The sequence below is a fragment of the Ahaetulla prasina genome, chromosome 13 (assembly GCF_028640845.1).
Source record: "Ahaetulla prasina isolate Xishuangbanna chromosome 13, ASM2864084v1, whole genome shotgun sequence".
NCBI lineage: Eukaryota > Metazoa > Chordata > Lepidosauria > Squamata > Colubridae > Ahaetulla > Ahaetulla prasina.
The window spans coordinates 2,963,048-2,984,533 of NC_080551.1; the positions used below are offsets into that span (position 1 = coordinate 2,963,048).

At 44.7% G+C, this 21,486-nt stretch overlaps 1 protein-coding gene across 1 annotated transcript in view; it reads right to left on the reverse strand.

Moving 5' to 3' along the window:
• Window positions 1-21,486, reverse strand: part of SMAD3 (SMAD family member 3) — an 81,347-nt gene that overhangs the window by 10,010 nt on the left and 49,851 nt on the right. The window contains exons 2-8 of the mRNA XM_058155916.1: window positions 14,251-14,444; window positions 14,002-14,136; window positions 12,706-12,780; window positions 11,516-11,566; window positions 7,492-7,704; window positions 5,457-5,594; window positions 83-227 (exon numbers count right to left, since the gene is read on the reverse strand). Coding sequence (XP_058011899.1) covers window positions 83-227; window positions 5,457-5,594; window positions 7,492-7,704; window positions 11,516-11,566; window positions 12,706-12,780; window positions 14,002-14,136; window positions 14,251-14,444 — 951 coding nt within the window. The remainder of the gene's footprint in view (window positions 1-82; window positions 228-5,456; window positions 5,595-7,491; window positions 7,705-11,515; window positions 11,567-12,705; window positions 12,781-14,001; window positions 14,137-14,250; window positions 14,445-21,486) is intronic.

Consider the following 21,486-nt stretch of genomic DNA (forward strand, 5'->3'; position numbering starts at 1 on the left):
GCACTGAGGTCTAGGGAAGCTCCCCCACACAATTCTGCCCCCCCCCCGAGCTCCCCTTCCATTCCCAGACTGAAATGCTGACCTGTACTCGGCCCCCCAGCCCTTAACAAAGCTCATCCGGATGGTGCACATGCGTGTCAGCTGGTAGACGGCCTCGAAGCCCTGGTTGACCGACTGAGCCAGGAGGGCTGCGAATTCTTGGTTGTTAAATATCTTCAAGTTACACCCTGTGGAGGACAGAGGACAAACACAACAAGAGGGTCAACGTTAGCAGCTATTTCCCAAACAGCATCACCTCGTGTGCTCTTCGGTCCTTCAGTAGTTCACCACAGACGAGGCACAATATTCTCCTTCCAGGTTAGTGAAATAGACACACAAAACTCTAGAATCTTTTTTAAAAATGGAAGGTCTCTTATTTTCTAAAAAGCAGACCGCCTTCGTTCAACAGTAAATTTCCCATTAAATAACCAATCAAGAGCTTCTTGTTCGCAATGTGAGGTTTGTGAAGCTGCAAGACACACGTTAGTATCTGCTCTGCTAGCGAACAGATAAATGCCAAAGAGCTGTGTTGTCATAATATATTAATTTGGTTAGTTGCTGGGTTAATAAAAGTGTCAGAGCCCACCTTGGACATCAAATCATTATGAATATTAGCTACTCACTAAGGTCAGAAATTATCAGAAGGACAGATAACCTTTTAAAGCTTTTATTTTATTAAAAAAACCAACTCTATTTTGTGTTTCTGTAAACAGAGAGCAAAAGTCCAATACATCTGATGATCTGGGGAATTTCAAGTTAGAGACTGCTGGAATAAAGATTTCTTTTTAAAAAAATGAAGAAGTGGGAGGTTGATGAGGTAGGATTTACTTTTATGGACTCTAGGGCAGTGCTTCTCAACCTTGGCCCCTTGAAGATGTATGGACTTCAGCTCTCAGAATCCCACAGCCAGCATGGCATTGAAGCCCACATATCTTCAAGTAGCCAAGGCTGAGAAGCAATGGGAGGGTATTCCTCACTGTGCCTGGTTCTTTTTTCTTAATTTGATTGCTGTTTCTGCCAATTTCTCTGGAAGGGATGTTAAGCTGACCAGCCTATAATTTTGTGTTCTCACTGTGTCCTTTTTTAAAAATTGGTGTTGCATTTTCTGATGTGTCTGTGTAGTTTTGCTGCAGCGGTATAGAAGGTTCACCAAGATCAACGCTGCAGACTATTGTACAAATTAAAGGATATCCCATACAAATACTAGGCCAGCCTGACTGTTACTGAGCCTTGTAGCCTAGACAATGTAGGCTTGGAATACACCGGCCAACATGGTCAACAGTTCAGTGTTTTTTTTCAAAGATATTTTGAGAGGGCAGTAATAGCCATCATCTACCTGGAGATCAATAAAGGAGCAAAAGACGTCATGACTTACAATCCTACTTGACCACGGGGTTGGACTAGATACAGGGGACTCCAACCTTGACAGCTTTAAGACTTGTGGACTTCAACTTCCAGAATTCCAGCAAAGCTGGCTGAGGAATTCTGGGACTTGAAGTCTACAAGTCTTAAAGTTGCCAAGGTTGGAGACCCCTGAACTAGAAGATCTCCAAAGTCTCCTCCAGCTCTGTTGTTCTGTTATTTGAATTTTGGGTGGCCCCTTCAAGGGCAGGTGCTCATCTATTCAGAGTGATAATATCATCAAGAGATGTGAGCAGAGCCTCTAAAGCTATTTAGGATTCTTCAGCTGGACTCCTGCTGTCAAAAGGATTCCCAGAGCGAGAAATGTCAGAACTCAGTCCTTGAAGAAGGGATGGATGGTCCACCTTGGAGGCAACCACTGAGAATGTCTTTTTAGACACCTGCCAGCAAGCTACAGCTAGTCCTTGACTTATAACAACTTGACTTATAATTTCCATTGTTAAGCAAGGCGGTTGCATACAATTTTACAACCTGTTTTGCCATGCTTGTTAACCAAACCACTGCAGTTGTTAAGTGAATCACATGGTCATTAAGCAAATCCATCTTTTCTTATTGACTTTGCTTGTCAGAAGCCAACTGGGAAAGTCGCAAACGGTGATCACATGACACAGGACGGTGCAACCGTCATAAATACATCCTGGTTGCCAAGTGCCTGAATTTTGTTTACGTGACCCTGGAGATGCTGCAATGGTCATAAATCCGAGGACCATGTTACAAGTCACTTTTTTTTCAGTGCCGCTGTAACATCGAATGGTCGCTCAACAAATGGTTTTGTAAGTCGAGGTCTCCTTGTATAAGTAACCCCGTAAATTAAAATAGCTCTTTCTCTGGGGACCTTCTCATTTCTTAACCGGTCTGAAATTTAATAGGCAGGGGTGGCAAAACCACCACGTTGAGCCCCAACAGCGAAGTGGTCAGTAGAAATGTCTCCTTCCAATTTAACTGCTTCCTTTGGCCTCCATTCAATCTCCCATCCATAACCTGCTCTGAAGCCTCCATTGATGGAGCACCCACAACTCCTGAAGGCGGATTGCTTGCTTGCATTGGTTGATTGCTCTCACCGTTAGGAAACATCTCCTTCCTTCTAAGTTGGATCACTCTTTGGTTAGTTTCCATCTATTGTTCCTTATCTTACCGTCTGGTCCTCTGCAAAATGGTGCGCCCCCCCCCCTGTCTTTGTAAGATCCCTCAAATATTGGGAGAGTGCTATCATGTCATCCCTATCTTTCTTTTCATTAAGCTAGACATAATTCGATTCCAGCAACCGTTCTTCATATGTTTTAGCCTCCAGGCCCTTAATCATCTTTGTTGCCCTTCTCTGCACTCTTTTCAGAGTCTCAATGTCCTTTTTTAATATTGTGGTGACCAAAATTGGATGCCATGTTCCAAGTGTGGCCTTATTAAGGCCTTATAAAATGGTATTAACACTTCACGCGATCCTGATTCTATCCCTCTGTTTATGCAGCCTAGGACAAGGTTTTTTGGCCTTGATTGCAGATCAGCAGGTCCTGCCTGCTACTTTTCGGAGCTGGCTCAGGGCTTGGCCTCTCTTGCATGCTTCAGCTCTGAACCAGCTCCAAAAAACAGCAGGCAGGATCTGCTGATCTGCAATCATGGCCAGAGTTACACTGACATGGAAGAGCAAGAGACACAACATTCCTGGGTTAAAACCACCCACAAACACCCAGGCGGCTCTTTCTGAAATTAAACACCACCAAAAAAATTTGCAATTGCAGTTCATGAGGTCTGCAGCACAAGATTTTCCCCAAATCAGCTTCGGATTTCTAGCACTTTCATAGCTTTTTTGATCTCAAGAGACAACGCTCTTTAAGTGCATCTTCAGTCATAAGACCAAGTGTTTTAAAATATTCAAGGCAAGCTGTTTCTTATTTCTAAATTGGTTAAGCTTTTCACAAATAAAAGAAGAAAGCCAAAAACTAGTGAAAAGTAGAGCAGGACACATAACTTTGAGAAAGAAAGAAAAAGGTTTCTACAAAGCTAAAACTGTTCTTTTTATTACTGTTGGGATCTGTAAAATGATGGGATACAGGAAGTCCTCTAGTTACAACGCCAGGGGACCACATAGCTTGGCCACAGCAATCCAGGCAATCCCAGCTGTTGTGGTAATCCCAAAACACGTGGGTCATTAAACGGAAGCAGAGAGAAATCCCTCCGTAACTTCACACAGTTTCTGAATGACTGGCCATAACGCGAGGACTACCTGCTTTTCTTTCCTACTTTAATGCTCATCATCTAAAGCAGGGCTCTCCAACCTTGGTCCCTTTAAGAATTGTGGACTTCAACTCCCAGAGTTGAAGTCCACAAGTCTTAAAGGGACCAAGGTTGGAGACTGATCTAAAGCAGGGGTCTCTAACCTTGGCAACTTTAAGCCTGGAGGACTTCAACTCCCAGAATTCCCCAGCCAGCAAAGCTGGGAGTTGTAGTCCTCCAGGCTTAAAATTGCCAAGGTTGATCTAAAGTGTTCATGTCAGCTTCAATAGAAACTGCTACTTATCTAAACCATCAGCATAAACAACTTCTGGTACTGGGGATTTAACCAAGAAATCCAAAAATGGCTTAGTGGCTGAAACTCTGTTTCTTCAAGTGAAAAGAGACAGGCGGTTCAAACTGGGCCTCCTTCATGGAAGTCATTCAGATTTGGATGTGTGTCATAAAACCAATAGTGGTATTTGGCCTTTTTAGGATTCCCTGCATGAGTCCAGCTAGCCAAATATTCCAAAGAAGATTTTGAGCTATGTGAGAGAATACAGATATATATTTATTGCAAGGAAAAAGAAAAGCAATACGTTGTTGTCTAGATATAAGTTGGGCATACATGTGTTGCCTGCAGTGCCAATGCATCTGAAGGACACCAACTGGGTAAGGTCTAATCCAGGGGTGGGCAACGATGGCAACTTTATGAGCTGAGGACTTCAACTCCCAGAATTCTCAACTTCTCCGAACTGAAGTCCACTTTGTCATCGTTGCTCTCTCCTGGTCTAATCCTAGATCTGCCCCTTATTCAGAAATTCTTGGACATAATTCTCCTTGCAACTCCAGTGCATGCAAAAAAATCTCCTTCTACTTCTCCATCACACCCAACAACAGAGCTATCAACTAGTTGTTGTTTTTTCATTTATATCCCGCCCTTCTCCGAAGACTCAGGGCAGCTTACGCTATGTCAAGCAATAGTCTTCATCCATTTGTATATTATATACAAAGTCAATTTATTGCCCCCAAAAATCTGGGTCCTCATTTTACCTACCTTATAAAGGATGGAAGGCTGAGTCAACCTTGGGCCTGGTGGGACTTGAACCTGCAGTAATTGCAAGCAGCTGCTGTTAATAACAGACTGCATTAGTCTGTTGAGCCACCAGAGGCCCTTTTTAAAGTTTAGAGTTTAAACTGATCCAAAAAGGAGATGAATGCAAATTGTTTCGCAAAACTGCATAAGGCAGGGGTCTCCAACCTTGGTCCCTTTAAGACTTGTGGACTTCAACTCCCAGAGTCCCTCAGCCGGCAAAGCTGGCCGAGGAACTCTGGGAGTTGAAGTCCACAAGTCTTAAAGGGACCAAGGTTGGAGACCCCTGGCGTAAAGTCTTCCAGAAAACCCAAGTTCTTGAAAAGTCGAATCGTGCATTCAACATGCCAATACGGACTTTTAAGAACAACAACACGGTCTGAAATCTCGTTGTTTGTGTTTCATTTTTTCCTAGAAGTGGCCGCTAATTTGGGGAGGGGGAAAGAGAGAGAGAGAGAGAGAGAGAGAGAGAGAGAGAGAGAGAATCTCCTATGGAAATCCTATTGTGGTTCTCAACTGCACAGATTCCCTGCCATAGAGAGGGGTCTCCAACTCTGGGAGTTGAAGTCCACAAGTCTTAAAGGGACCAAGCTTGGAGACCCCTGCCATGGAGTCAGTCCTCTGGGCCAACTCATTGGACAGTGACAAGAGAAAAACATAAAACACAAAGGGAAGCAGAGTCAAAATAAATTACCTGGTGGTATCTTGCACACGGTAGCTGGATGCCAGCCATAACGCTGGTTGCAGTTGGGGGACTGGACAAATATGGCACTGTCACTAAGGCATTCGGCAAAAACTTCCCCTCCAATGTAATACAGTCTAACTCCTCTCCCTAGAAAACACAGTTCAGCATCAGGACAGCAAAGGCAGAGCTCAGTCTCTTTTTGAAAGCCCAGAAGGACATCCTCCTTTGGGTCTTCCCTCCCTCCCCTCCCCCTCCCTGGCAGCAAGAGGCACGGAAAAGCTTTGCCCCCTTCTTCCAAAAATCAACTTATGTGGTGCTCGGTAATGTATCTATGTCTATGGAGAGTCTCAATCATCCAGGTCATGGTTGTCCCAAAGGTTTTTTTCCAAAAGGCATTTCTGGACTTTCTTGGTTTTTTCTTGAAAATGTCCAGAACTGAAGAAGCTTCTTGGATGAGAGGTGAAACATTTTCAAGGAAAAAAAACCCAAGAGCTGCCTTCTGGAAAAACATCTTTGGGATATCCTGATGGCCATGCAGCGAGAAGGCTCGGCTGAATTACCTATCTTGGGTCACCAAGGGAGGAGAAATGGAGAGCTGGACAGAAGCTGACCCACTCTGTATCCCAGGGAGAGGCAATCTGATGCTGCTCAGGAATTTGGGGCTTCAATTCTCACCAACGTGGCTAAAGGCTGATGGGAAGTATAGTCTTGAAACATCTGGAATGTGCCTTCTCTGTGCTGTAGCCACTACCACATGCAACTTATCTTAGGCTATAAATTGCTTTCTAATAAGTCAGCCCTCTTTTCTGTAGCCTCCAGGAAGAGGCACTGATGGAAATTCCATTATTTAAAAAGGCCAAAACTGATGACATCACTACAGCTGGAACAAAGTTTGTTTGGGGGTTTTTTGGAATCTCCAAAGCATGGCAGCTAGTTCTATTTAATTCCCTCTGTTCATTGACTCCAGGAAATCGCTGCCTGCTGGAAAAAAATGTTATGGTTTGTTAACATGACTCAAAAAGAGCACCACTAAGAAACACAACCTTTTCAAAATTGGATTGACTGATAGATTTTGGATAGATTTTGATAGACTGGTTTGTAAAGCCGCTGCTCTCATCCCGTGCAAGAGAGTCCAGCTTTCCATTTGTGCTGGTGAGAGAGCCAGCTGTAATAAACAGAGTTAAAGAGCGTGCCTGTGTGAAGATCACAGAAAAATTAATGCCTTCCAAACATTAAGTTTATTATATAAACAAGAACGATAATAAAGCCAGACGGCCTTGTGTAATTAAATATGCAACATCACTTTAGGCAAGGGGGCCCTTTATGACCTTGGACTTCAGCTCCCAGAATTCCTGAACCAGCCTGGCAATTATGGCCCCTTTACAACCTGTGGACTTCAACTCCCAGAATTCCTGAGCCCAGCATGGCAATTATGGCCCCTTTATGACCTGTGGACTTCAACTTCCAGAATTCCTGAACCCATCCTGGCAGCCATGGCCCCTTTATGACCTGTGGACTTCAATTCCCAGAATTCCTGAGCCCAGCATGGCAACTATGGCCCCTTTACGACCTGTGGACTTCAACTTCCAGAATTCCTGAACCCATCCTGGCAGCTATGGCCCCTTTATGACCTGTGGACTTCAACTCCCAGAATTCCTGAACCCATCCTGGCAGCTATGGCCCCTTTATGACCTGTGGACTTCAACTCCCAGAATTCCTGAGCCCAGCCTGGCAATTATGGCCCCTTTACGACCTGTGGACTTCAACTTCCAGAATTCCTGAACCCATCCTGGCAGCTATGGCCCCTTTATAACCTGTGGACTTCAACTCCCTAAATGCCTGAAAGGAACTCTGGGAGTTGAAGTTCACAGATCATAAAGGGGCCATAGTTCCCCACCCCCAACTTAAAGTAAGAAAAAAAAAAAACCTAATGGCTAAACTCTCCTGGCCGAGTTCATTGTTTCCGCAGGGGCCGAGTACCTTCCACCACCGCCCCACTCCCCTTTCCAGCCCCCTCTTCCAAAGACAAAGCAATGGAGGCTACCAATGTGCCGCCTGGTGAGCTCCACTGCTGCATTGCGGTTGACATTGGAAAGCAGGCCGAGGCAGAAGCGCTCTGAATTTGATGGGTCCGTGAATCCATCCACGGTCATCGAGGGCTGAGAAGCGTGGAATGTCTCCCCCACTCGCTGGTTGAGCTCATAATAGGAAATGGAGCACCAGAAGGCCGGTTCACAGTAGGTGACCGGCTGCAGATCTGCAAGAAAAAGGAGGAGGGGACAAAGTTTGCTTCTTCTCACACGGATAGTCTTGCCAGCCGCTTAAAAATGTGTGCAGGGAGTCCATAATTAAAATGTGTATAGGTAGTCAGAATAATAGAATAACAGAACAGCAGAGTTGGAAAGGTTCTTGGAGATCTTCTAGTCCAGGGGTCTCCAACCTTGGTAACTTTAAGCCTGGCGGACTTCAACTCCCAGAATTCAAAGCTGGCTGGGGGATTCTGGGAGTTGAAGTCCTCCAAGCTTAAAGTTGCCAAGGTTGGAGAGCCCTGCTCTAGTCTGATCACCTGCTCAAGCAGACGACCTTATACCATTCCAATCTCTCCTTAAAAGCCTCCAGTGATGGAGCACCTACAAGTTCTGAAGGCAAGTTTGATTGATTAAATTGTTCTCACTGTCAAGAAATTTCTCCTTAATTCTAGGCTGGTTCCCTCCTTGATTAGTTCCCATCTATTGCTTCTTGTCCTGCCTTCTGGTGCTTTGGAGAACAGATTGACCCCATCTTCTTTGTGGCAGCCCCTGAGATATTGGAAGACTGCTATTTATGTCTCCTCTTCTTTTCACTAGACTAGCCATACCCAATTCCTGCAACCGTTCTTCATATGTTTTAGCCTCTAGCCCCCTAATCATCTTAGTTGCTCTTCTCTGCACTCTTTCTAGAGTCACAGAGATTGGACAACCATTTGTCTGAAAATGTCCCTTCCAAATCTATTATTCTGTTAAATGTTATTAACGGTATTGTAGCAACAAAAAAAGGTATTAAAATTGGGTGAGACTCACTTAACTGCCTTGCTTAGGATCAGAGATTGTGGTTGTAAGTCGAGGAGTAGCTGCATTTCTAGTTCTTCCAGGAGTCTTCCTCCAGGAGGGGGAAGCAATTATTTTGCTAATGATGCGCTATACTCAGTTCTAAAGGCATCTCTCAATCAAGCTACACATTCAATACATGCCCTCCAGTTAGCCAAATCATGGTTTGTTGAATAAACCACCATTTTGGGTTGACATTATGCTTTCAAATATAAAATATAGCACTTGGTTTGCAAAGTGTGACAGGCAGATACAAACAAATTGTGAGGTCAAAACCAAGCCACCTTATAGTACAATCTGGGTAAAATTCTATGAATGGTTAGATAAAAGGAGGATAGCCGAGAGAAATGTGTAGTGTTAGACTAGAAATATATACATTATTATAGATAAATGGGTATGTGAATTGTATAGATAGGTATATGTATGTATAGATATGTGTAATTGTATAGAAATAAGGTATAAATTATTATTATATTATGTGTAAATAATGTATAAGGTTTAAGAAAGATATTATTATATTATCATTAGTTTATTATGTATTAGTTTAAAGTGCTGGAAGATGCTTGGAACCAGTGATGTCATATCTATGTTCAATGCTTTTAACTTTGAATTATTAATAAAAAACTTTTTAAAAAAATCCAAGCCACCTTCTGGCTTCTTCTGAGCAATGTGCAGAATTCACTGGTCCAGGAAAAGGATGTCCTGGGAAACTATCCCATGCTGTGCATAGTGGCAGGGGAAAGGTCAGAAAATGAAGAAGATGACCACCACACTGGCACAAGCAACCATGACTTCGATATGTGCACCATCACATGAAGAAGTAGAGAAGCTTTAGTCACATGGCAGTGGCCACCCTCTTCATGTATTTGACCCCTATCCAAAGATGTCGCTGGTCATTCAACATCATTCGAAGGCATGGAAGAGTTGCGGCTGGCTGATGATGCAGTTGGGACCTGCTGCCACATTGCAGAAGGATGATGCATGGCAAGCTTGTCGACAGCCATTTTTACCAAAGATTTGGAGATAATTGCTACTAATTAGAATAGACATCCAGCTTTTGCTCCTACCCTGGCCAATAGCAATAGCCCTTAGACTTATATACTGCTTCAGAATGCTTTTAAAAACTCCCTCTAACTGGTTTGCAGAGTTAGCACATGGCCCCCAACAATCTGGGTCCTCATTTTACCAACCTTGAAAGGCTGAAAGGCTGAGTCAACCTTGAGCTGGTCAGAATCAAACTGCTGGCAATGGGCAGAATTACCCTGCAATACTGCATTCTAACCACTGCGCCACCAGGGCTCATAACTTTGGGAAGATGAGACCAAAGACATTCCAGCAACATACATGCGTTTTCTGTACCCAAAGTAAGAGGCAAATTGCTACGGAAAGACATCTTAATGGCCAGCTTTGTTCTCCATTCACTGGCGTAAATTCTCTTTTAAAGTCATCAAAGGTGTCAGCTGAAAAATTTGAATCTTAGAAGATGGACTAATTTTTAAAATGGACTGTAAGAAGAATGGACATTAAATGTTATGGCAATTGAAGAAATATATAAGTGATGAAAATTTGAGTTCGAGAAGATGGACTGTAATTTGAGAAATGGACTTACGAAATTTGAAGGAATATACAAGTGGGAAAAAAAATTGAATTTGAGAAGATGGATTAATTTTAAAAATGGATTGTAAAAAGATGTAATATGTGAAGTTGGTATTGCTTCTTTTCTTTTTTTTCTTTTTATATTCTTTCCTATCTCTTTATTTTTATTGTGAGGGGATCTAAAGTTTTAAATTTTTAAAGGTGGGAGGTTATGTTTATTTTGTATACTTTAGCTTGTGATTGTTGGTTATAATACCCGGTATTTGCTCTGGGAAGTCTGGGGGGGGGGAAGGGGGAGAATGATACATGGATTGATTATTAATGCAAAGTAATTTTTGAAGATATGAAAATAAAATTTAAAATGATATTGGGGATGCTCGATTGCCATTTCAGAAAAAAAAGGAGAGAGAAGTAGAAGGAGGGAAGAAAGTAGGTAGGAAAGAGTAGAGAAGGAGGAAGGGAATAAGAAGGTTAGATAGGGTAAGAAGGGAGAAGTGGAGAAGGAGGAGAGGAAGTAGTAAAGTGAAGGAGATGAAGGATGTGAAAGTAGTAGAGGGTAGAGAGGGAGGTGTGAAGAAAGGAAGTGGCAATCGGGCAGGCCTGAATCAGTATGATTAATGATTAATGATAGATAATAGTTTGCACATAAATATGATGTTGGAAAATGGAAATAAAAATTATTTATACGAAAGGTGTCAGCTCCCATCATATTTGGGGGTAATCAATTCCTTAGTGTTAACTCTGCATTGTGTGAAGAACATCAGTGCATCTGCCTTGAATTCACCACTCCTAAAGTTTCATTGGATGACCCAACATGGGTGTTGAAAGACTGAAAATGACAACAACTTCCAGATTTGTCAATAAATACAACCTAATGGTGGATGAGGACTTGGACTGCAGTCCGGTAGAGGTTGAGTGGGCAGCATCTCCAAGCCAAGCTGAGTTGAGCGAAGTGTTATTTGTGTCTGTGAGCTCTTGTCAGTGGATGTTGACAAGAACAAGCTAAATGCCACAAGTCATTTGTTACTTAAATCATATTCATGATTCAAGATTCAAGAGCTGGCTTGCTGCAGCACATCTGTTTTCTCAATCAGGAACCAAAATAGTTTTTTAAGAGAACTGGAAATGATCTCAGAGTGGATTGCTTCCTTAGTATTCGTACATTCGTCTTGTCCCAGAGAGAAACAGGTGGCAGAACTTCAAGAGAAAACACAACCTGATAAATCTATTAACTGGGAGGGAAAGTGGAATGAGAATGCTACACGTTGAGTCTTTTTCTCACAATAGTTCCCAATTAAAGCCACAGTTCTGCAGACCTTCTTTGCCTTTTCTGCCTTCAGCTCCCAGGGGAAAAAAATCAAAGGTTCCACAGCATGCTACACTTACCCAGATTACTGTGTGCAGGAGACATCGGATTCGGAGATAAATTTGGAGAACCTAGTGGGGCAGAAGGAAATTCAATAAGTAACTCTGAGACAGAATGTGATTCAGATCACACATTGCACTAACCCGAAGTTTGCGTAATTGTGATCTGTTAAATAAACCACAGGAATGGTCTTCACGTGCTAAGCCAAAGTATTTTGGTGCAGTGTACAAACTGGCTAAGTTTTAAGTGCGGATCTCATTAATCTCCACAACACCTCCTCAAAGAAATTCTATGTTACGGTTCTAGAGTCCCTCCGGTGTGTCCAGATCGCTCTAGAACTGGGTGAACATTGCACAAAGCAAAGCTACGCCACCTCCTCTAATTTAGACCTGCGACAAGAAGGGAAAAAAACCCCCCAACTTTAACAAGGTTCATTTTGCCATTTGCCAAACAAATTCAAGAAATATCTGCCTCCCTCTATTTAGGGACTTCTCCACATTTTTTTCTGGAGAACTGCAAATGGCAAAGATGGAACTAAACCGGGAGACAAGCAGAATTGGGTTTTGTACTCCCAGTCAGTCACTTCTGGTTATAAATAGCTATTTTAGATACAGCTGTCATGTCTCGTGGCTTATATCAATAGTACAGAGCCGTTCTCCCCAGCCATGAGTTGCGGCTCTCTCAGGCTAATATTCTTCTTGAGAAATCGCCATCAAAGAATTTTTTTTGCTGCCTAACTAAGCTAAGAAGCCGGGGTTAAGCCCTGTTCAATGTGTATCTCCTCCCTACGTGGCTGGTTTTGAACCCAGGACTGTTGCTTTTCTTGTCAGCATCAGCCACAGCAGGAAAAATAACTCCTGGGCAGAGAAGGAGAGAAAAAACTAGACCAGGGGTCTCCAACCTTGGCAACTTTAAGCCTGGCGGACTTCAACTCCCAGAATTCCCCAGCCAGCAAAGCTGGCTGGGGGATTCTGGAAGTTGAAGTCCGCCAGGCTTAAAGTTGCCAAGGTTGGAGACCCCTGATTTAGACCAAGAGAGGGGGAGGGGGAAGGGGGGAGGAGGCAAGATCACAGGGACCAGGAATGGGGAGGAGGGAGGAATCCTCTCAGGGATGGGATGAGTTTTCAAGACCTAGCCAGAGCTGAGTTGTGAGACAAGGGAATAATTCCTTTAAAATCCAACAAAAAAATCATTTCCGGTTGTGATTTACCTGCATCTAAACTGTGGTTCATTTGATGGTCACTGGTTTCTCCATCCTCGCTCAGATATCCGGGAGGCGGTGTCTCTGAAGAGGGGGAGGAAAATTAAAATAAGAGCTTTTACAAAAAGCTGCGCCATTCTCAACCACACGGGGCTATTTATCAAGACTTCCAGTCTGTTTTTCTATTCAGCCAAGGTCCCAAGATAGGCCAAGCAAAATCCAAAACACCAAGTTTGAAAGCATGACTCGAAACTAATAAAAACGTTAACGAATTATTAAAAGCCTGGCAAAGGGAGATGCCTCTTGGCTGCTTTTCTAAGAGGAGAAGTCAGGAGAGCTCCCGGGGGCTGGGGGAAATCTGCAGCCTGGGACAGGCAGGAGAAGATCTCCTCCTCCTCTTCCTCCTCTTGCCTGCTAAATGTAACAGCTAGAGAGACCCAAAAGACGAGCACAAAACTAAACAATTCTGGTCAAGGTTTGGTCTTTGCAAAATAAAAAAATAAGGAAAGGGCTTTATAACCCTATTCTTTCTTACCACCTGGTTGTGAAATAAGAGCTAGCACATGTGGCGCCCACCAGGGAACAGTGGAAGGTCAGGACTGGAAAGAAACTGAACTGGGGGTGTTGATAACCGGACGGAGGCCCTGGAGCAGGAAGCCCACCGAAGGGAGGAAGGTCTCGCAATACTTTTCAAAAGGATCCTCCTCTCACACCCATAATTAGTGGGGTAACATAGCAGGAGGGGAGAAGAGAAGGGGCATTTTTCTTCCTTGCCTGATGCCTGTGAGAAGATCTGAAGCCAAGGGTGAAATGCTACTGGTTCAGGCCAGTTCGACCGAACCGGTAGTAAAAAATGCTTTTAAAAAGTAAAAATACCCCGGTTCCCACGATTTCCCGGCACATTTGATTCTCACAGCTGATCGTCGGAACCTTTTATTTTACTTTTTTAAAGCATTTTTTTTACTACCGGTTCAGTTGAATATGCTTTAAATGTTTAAAAATGCTTTAAAAAAGTAAAAAAAAAAAAAAAAAAGGTTCCGACGATCAGCTGTGACAATCAGCTGTGCCGCCCGATCATTGGAACCTTTTAAAAAACTTTTTAAAGTTAAAAAAGTTTTTTAAAAAGTTGGCCACACCCATCCAGTCACATGACACCCCCCACCAAGCCACGCCCACAGAACCAGTAGGGAAAATTTTTGAATTTCACCACTGCCTGAAGCCCTCCGTGCCAAAGTGACGAGAGGTTCCTGGGCCTTGAACGGAAGCCCCTTCCCACTCTCTCTCTTCTTCCTGGGAATGCCATACCTGGAATGTAGTTGCTCTGAGGTTCGATGCCAGCTGGGAAATTCGTGTTCTCGGGAATGGAATGGCTGTAATCGTCGAGCGGAGGGAATTCGGCTGGAATTTCCGCGTGTCGTGGGACCAAAACCGGAGGTAATACTAAGGACAAAAGCAGCCAGTCACAAATGCAGCCCGCTTTGAGGCTTCCAGGTTGCTGACAAGGAGACCTCTACGCTCTCACCCCTTCTCTAGGGGCTCCTGGGTTGGCCCTACCTGGTGTTTCCACTCTTTGGTAGTGATATGGATTCACACAGACTTCATCCTTCTTCATATTGAATGCGTATTCACACATTTCCATGGCCCGCAGTTCATGGTGGCTATGAAGGTCTGGCCACCGCCACAGCCGGCAATAGATGACGTGCGGGAGACCTTTTCGATGGGAGACCTGCAGCCGACCATCCAGTGACCTGAATTTGCAGAGAAAAGGCACAGCTGGAGACAAGTCTTGGCTAGAAGTTAATAACAACAACAACAACAACAACAACAGAGTTGGAAGGGACCTTGGAGGTCTTCTAGTCCAGGGATCTCCAACCTTGGCAACTTTAAGCCTGGTGGACTTCAACTCCACCAGGCTTAAAGTTGCCAAGGTTGGAGACCCCTGTTCTAGTCCAATCCCCTGCCCAGGCAGGAAACCCTACACCACTTCAGACAAATGTTTATCCAACATCTTCTTAAAAATTTCCAATGTTGGAGCATTCGCAACTTCAGGTCTTCCTCTGCCATTAGAAATTGTGCTAAACCATCAAAAATTAAGATTAAAGATATTAAATAATGAATATTTAAATAGTTGCCACTATTAAAGGTATTCTTGAAATAATTTCAGAAGCTGTTAATCCAAAACAAGTCAGCTACTCATTTACAGGATCTCCATATTAACTGGATCTACTGGATCACTAGAAATGCATGGGGGGGGGTGTTAGGAGAAATAGAAAGACTGCTTGCAAGACTAGGTCCTTATTATCTTCTAAACCAAGCCTACTGCAAAGTTACCTGAAGTTTATTTGGGGGGTGTTTCCACCCCACCCCTAAAGCTACAGTCCAGCGCCTTTTTATACTTTTTGATTTGTAAATTTGCAAAATGAAAACAATTCAACAGGAAGATGCAAACAGACAAAAAGGACATATAATAGTGATAAAAGTAAAATAAAGCTTATCAAAAAAAATCATACAATATTAATATACAACTACTTTATTCAATCTGGGCTTTTTATAATATAAAAAATCTGATTTTAAAATATCAGTAAAGACCATGTCTCTTGAAGACCCTTGTTGATGCTGCAGTTTTGATTTCTTCGCATCGGCATAGGATGACTGGCTATGCTGACCTAATAAAGCCAAACTTCTTCATAAATTGCCAAAATATGTATTTTTGGACTTGTGTTCACCATCACATTTACATTGTTAACAACTGTGATTTTTCCACCAGATTTGTGTTAACACTTGAGATCAAAATCCCGGTAACTTCATGTGCTGGTACTCATTCATATATTTTGTGACACAACTCCAGTGCTGTGTGTTGTACACAAAAGTCCGAGAAGTTGCTAGCCTGGAAACTTCTGTAGAGCAGGGGTCTCCAACCTTGGTCTCTTTAAGACTTGTGGACTTCAACTGGCTGAGGGACTCTGGGAGTTGAAGTCCACAAGTCTTAAAGGGACCAAGGTTGGAGACCCCTGCTGTAGAGGACAAGATGGCCAAACGACTAAGCAGGAAGGATCTTTTTGGTTGGCATCAGAACTGCCAATGCAAAGTGCCAGCATGGCCTGAAAACATCCGCCATGGACCTGGAAGCCAGTGCCAAGTACAACAGAACCCAGCAGCCCCACCCCCTACTTCACCCTTCCCTTACTACCACTTAAGCAGTCTCTCTGGCTCACCGACTCGGCCTTTGGGTGGAAGGGATGCCAACTGGCATAGTTCCCCATGCTGGTGGCTGACTGGCAACTCCCTTGTTTCCCTGCTCAGGAAAGGATACGGGAGACCATTGCGGTCCAGTGTCAGCAATGCTGCTTCCTGTGGCAAAAGGAGATGTTCCTCCCAGGAGCTAAAAGCAAACCACACCAATGTCCCAACACCTCCCCTCCAAGTGTTGGGCTTGGCAAAACAAGGCTTCCCTGCCAGGTACTCAGCAAGATGGGAGCCTGTATGCTTCAAGATGCATGGGCTTTTCAAGAAGCATCGGCTGGATCGTTAAGATGGACGGGTGGATGGATGGGTGGGTATCCTTGGGGGCAAACCGGGAAGTAACAAGCTTCCACAGACAGAATTCTAATCTAACTAGTCAGTATATCTAATATAAGCCATGGTTTTAGGTTTCTTGATCCAAGAGAATCCAATTCTCTCTGCCCTTCTGTAAGCATTTTAAGGCTGCAAGGAGAGGCATCTCACTTGGGAGACAGGAGAGAAAGAGGGAGAGAGAGAGAGAGAGAGGGAGGAGGGAGGGAGGGAGAGAGAGAGGGAGGGAGGGAGGAGAGAGAGGGAGGGAGGGAGAGGGAGGGAAGGAGAGGGAGAGAGAGGGAGAGAGAAGGGAAGGAGAGGGAGAGAGAGGGAGGGGGAGAGAGAGCGGAAGAGAGAGAGAAGAAAGGAGAGGGAGAGAGAGGAGGAGGAAGAGGAGAGAGAGAGGGAGGGAGAGAGGAAGGAGGGAGAGGAGAGAGAGGGAGGGAGAGAGGAAGAGAGGGGAGAGAGGAGGGAGGAGAGAGAAGAAGAGAGAGGAAGGGAGGGAGAGAGAGGAGGGAGGAAGAGGGAGAGAGGAAGGGAGGGAGAGAGGGAAGGGAGGGAGAAGGAGAGAGAGGCGGGGAGAGAGAGGAAGAGAGGGGGAGAGAGAGGGAGGGAGGGAGAGAGAAGAAGAGAGAGGAAGGGAGGGAGAGAGAGGAGGGAGGAAGAGGGAGAGAGGAAGGGAGGGAGAGAGGGAAGGGAGGGAGAAGGAGAGGGGGGGGGAGAGAGAGGAAGAGAGGGGGAGAGAGAGGGAGGGAGGGAGAGAGAGAGAGGAAGAGAGGGAGGGAGGGAGAGGGAGAGAGGGGGCAGGGAAGAAGAGGAGCTTACCAAAAATGGTAAGAGCCCCAAAGCCATCTTTCTGTGTAACACACTGGCCAACTAGGCCCATTTCAGGTCTTCAGGGAGAAGGGAGCGATTGGCCACTTCCACGGTCTGCATGATTCGGGAGCTCGTAAACAGCCACGAAGACAAACCGCTACTGATCCGTTGGGAGGAGGACCATTCGCCCTTCCAAGCTCTCTAAACTGGTGGCCTTCACCTCTCAGGGAAGTGAGTTCCACATTTCATCCTGGGTTGGGTTTATTGGTTCTGAATCCCCTAGGATTGAGCTCTATAAAGGTAAAGGTTCCCCTCGCACATACGTGCTAGTCGTTGCCGACTCTAGGAGGCGGTGCTCATCTCCGTTTCAAAGCCGAAGAGCCAGCGCTGTCCGAAGACGTCTCCATGGTCATGTGGCCGGCATGACTCAATGCCAAAGGCGCACAGAACGCTGTTCCCTTCCCACCAAAGGTGGTCCCTATTTTTCTACTTGCATTTTTTATCTGCTTTCGAAACTGCTAGGTTGGCAGAAGCTGGGACTAGTAACGGGAGCTCACCCCATTACACGGCAGCGCTAGGGATTCGAACCGCTGAGCTCCCGACCTTTCGATCGACAAGCTCAGCTGTCTTAGCCCCTGAGCCACCGCGTCCTATATAGATTGAGCTCTATGATTGAGCTCTATGGGTAGGCAAAGTAATATTCTGAGAGACGGGGCAAAAGCATCCCTCCATCCATATTTTTGTACAACGCAAACCTTTAAAGACCTCTTCCACTTCCTCCTGTCGAAGCTAAAAAGCCTGCCGTCCCAATGAAGCCGTTGGGGTTGTTCTTGGAGGCACCTTTCCCAGCCTTGTAAGATCTCTCTTTAGGTGTCTGTTGGTCACCAGAGCTGTACATGGAATGTCAACTGTGGCCTCTCACCGTGGACATCTATAGAGACCTTATTGTGTTGAGTATTTTCATTTTTCATTTCCATCCTGAACGAATCCACGTATGGAATTGGTCTGTTTGCAGCAGCCACACGCTTGAGTTGACATGTTCACTCTCTGAACAGTCCCTGCTAACCTAAATCAGGTTTTATGCTTCCTTTGGATTTGCTGACACTGAACTGCATTTCTCAAAAGAAAGACTAGGGGTGACATGCTAGTAGCGTTCCAATATTTGAGGGGCTGACACAAAGAAGAGGGGGTCAATCTGTTTTCCAAAGCACCGGAAGGCAGGACAGGAAGCAATGGATGGAAACTAATCGAGGAGAGAAGCAAACTGGAAATAAGAAGAAATTTCCTAACAGGGAGGACAATCAACCAGTGGAACTGTTTGCCTCCAGAAGTTATGGGTGCTTCATCACTGGAGACTTTCAAGAAGAGACTGGACTGAAATGGTATAGACCCGTGATGGTGAACCTATGGCACAGCTGGCACATGGAGCCATATCTGTGGGCACACGAGCCGTTGCCCTAGCTCAGTTCCAGCTGATTTTCGACTGGCCCCACCCAGTTGCCCCTCCCCTCACAAGAGGTTTTTTTTTTTAATTTGAATTTATATCCCGCCCTTCTCCGAAGACTCAGGGCGGCTTACACTGTGTTAAGCAAGAGTCTCCACGCAGTCCAGTTTGGATACCAGGTAAGTACAGGGCTCAAATGGAGGCTCTGGGAGGGCATTTTCGGCCTCCAGAAGACCTCGGGGAGGGAGAGGGAGACCGTTTTCACCCTCCCTAGGCTCCAGGAAAACTTCTGGAGCCTGGGGAGGGCGAAAAACGGGCCTACCAGGCTTACCGGAAGTCTGGAAACGGGCCGTTTGTGGTCTCCAGAGGCTTCAGGGAAGCCTGCTATTCCCAAAACAGGGCACAGGAGGGGGGGGGTCATGTGTGCATGTGGGAGGGTGTGTCACATGTGCATGCACGGGGTGCGGGAGCTGAATTATGGGTATGAGCACATGCGTGCAACACCCCCCCCCGCGCTCTCCCCACTTTTGGCACGCGACAGCAAAAAGGTTAGCCATCACTGGCATAGACTCTCCTACTCACGCAGGGAGGGTTGGACTAGATGACCTCCAAGGTCCCTTCCAATTCTGTTATTCTCTTATTCTGTCATCTTGAGATCCGTTGGCTTCGATTTGGAGACAGATTCTCTTAGAGCTCTTTCCAATCTGTTTTTTGTTTTTGTTTTACTACAGACGCAACGATTTGGAATCATCAGCACACTTGGCTCCCCCCCACCTCCCCGCTGCTCTTCATTTACTCCAGAATGTTTATAAACAGAGGCAAAACGATTGTTTGCAAGACCAATTCCTTGGGGACTCCACTCCAGTTTGAAAACTGCCCATGGATTTGTTGGCTGCATTGTCGCAGACCCGAAGTTACCATAGTGATCAAAACAAGTTTCTTGAAAACAATTCAACGAACAGCAAACATCGTAAAAAACAAAAAATGCAGTCAAACAAAGCCCCATAAATGTCAAGAGCTACTCTGGCCTATGAAGGGATCAGATCCAAGAGCGTCTAAAAAAGATTGTGATGGCCTTGTTTTCTTTTCAGATCGTACCTTTGGTCTGGATTCCTGTTTGCTGTTCTTTAGCAGGTCGTAGGAATGCCTGTCTTCTCAAAAACCTGCTATTTGATGTGCAGCTTTATTACCCAATCACCAGTGAGCAAAGAAGGAACTGGGGAAACTAATCCAGGACAGAAGCAACCTAGGACTAAGGAGAAATTTCCTGACAATGGGAACAATCTTATCTAATAAAATGAAATTCAATGTAGAGAAAAGTAAAGTCTTACACTTAGGCAAGTAAAACCAAAAGGACACATATGGACTGGGTGAAACCAGGCTTAATAGCAGGAACTGAGAGAAGGATCTTCGAGTCTTAGTGGACAACTCATTATATATGAGCCAGCAGTGTGTGGCAGCAGCCAAAAAAGCCAATGCAATCTTAAATTGCATTAACAGAGGGATACAATTAAGATCAAGGGAGGTACTGATACCACTCTATAAAACCTTAGTAAGACCACACCTAGAACACTGCATCCAGTTTTGGTCACCGGACTATAAAAAAGATGTTGAGACTCTAGAAAGAGTACAGAGAAGAGCAACCAGAATGATCGCAGGGTAAAACATATGATGAACGGTTGCCGGAACTGGGCATGGCTAGTAGTCTAGTGAAGAGAAGGACCAGGGACATCATAGCAATGTTCCAATATTTGAGGGGCTGCCACAGAGAGGAAGGGGTCAAGCTCTTTTCCAAGGCACCCAAAGGCCAGACAAGGATTAATGGATGGAAACTGATCAAGGAGAGATTCAACCTGGAAATAAGGAGGAATTTCCTGACAGTGAGAACAATCAACCCATAGAACAGAGGTTGCCTTCAGTTGTTGTGGGAGCTTCATCATTGGAGGCTTTCAAGAAGAGACTGGACTGCCATTTGTCAGAAATGGTGAAGAGTCTCCTGCTTGAGTGGGGTGTATGTGGACTAGATGATCTACAAGGTCTCTTCCAACTCTGTTAATCTGTATCTGTACCTATCTGTAACAATTAACCAGTGGAACAGCTTGCCAATAGAAGTTGTGGGTGCTCCATCACTGGAGGCTTTTAAGAAGAGACTGGACAGCCATTTGTCTGGAACGGTATAGGGCAGGGGTCACTAACCCCCTGGTTTGTGGCACAGTTCTAGGCCACAGCCCATTCAGAACCAGGCCGCAGAAGTGGTGGGCGAGCACTCATGCTCTCGAAGCTGCATTTGTGAAAGCAGCATGCCCACACGAAACCACCCCCTTTCCCCCCTCCAACCCCACTCTGCCAGTCCACCAAGCTGGAAAGGTTGGGGGCCGCGGGTGTGGGGTATCTTGCTTCTTTCTGCAGGGGGTTGGACTAGAAGATCTCCAAAGTCCCTTCCTATGCTGTTATTCTGTTACTCGTGTACTGCCACACCAAACCGAGGCATAGGTCCCACAATGGGAGAATGGATGGTAAACGTCATGGGGTTGGCAGAGATGGCACAACTGTTTTAATTAAAGAGAAGAAACTCTCTAGTTTTGTTTCCCTTTGGAAACCACTTCTGAACTCTTTGTCTGAAACTGAAAAAATGAAACTGATTTTAGGTTTTGAGGATTAGAATGACTTTGTTATTGTGGAATATTATGGAAATGGCTTGAAATATTAGAAATGCGAAGCAAAAATTCTTTCTTTGTATTTTACTGCACCGAAAAAAAATAGAACTTTCTTTCTTTCTTTCTTTCTTTCTTTCTTTCTTTCTTTCTTTCTTTCTTTCTTTCTTTCTTTCTTTCTCTTTCCTTCCTTTCTTTTCTCTCCTTTTCTTCTCTTTGCACCCCTCCTTCTCTTAGCTTTCAAACTTTTGTTTCTTTTTCTATTTTTATCTTTTTTTTATTTGCATTTATATCCCGCCCTTCTCCGAAAACTCAGGGCGG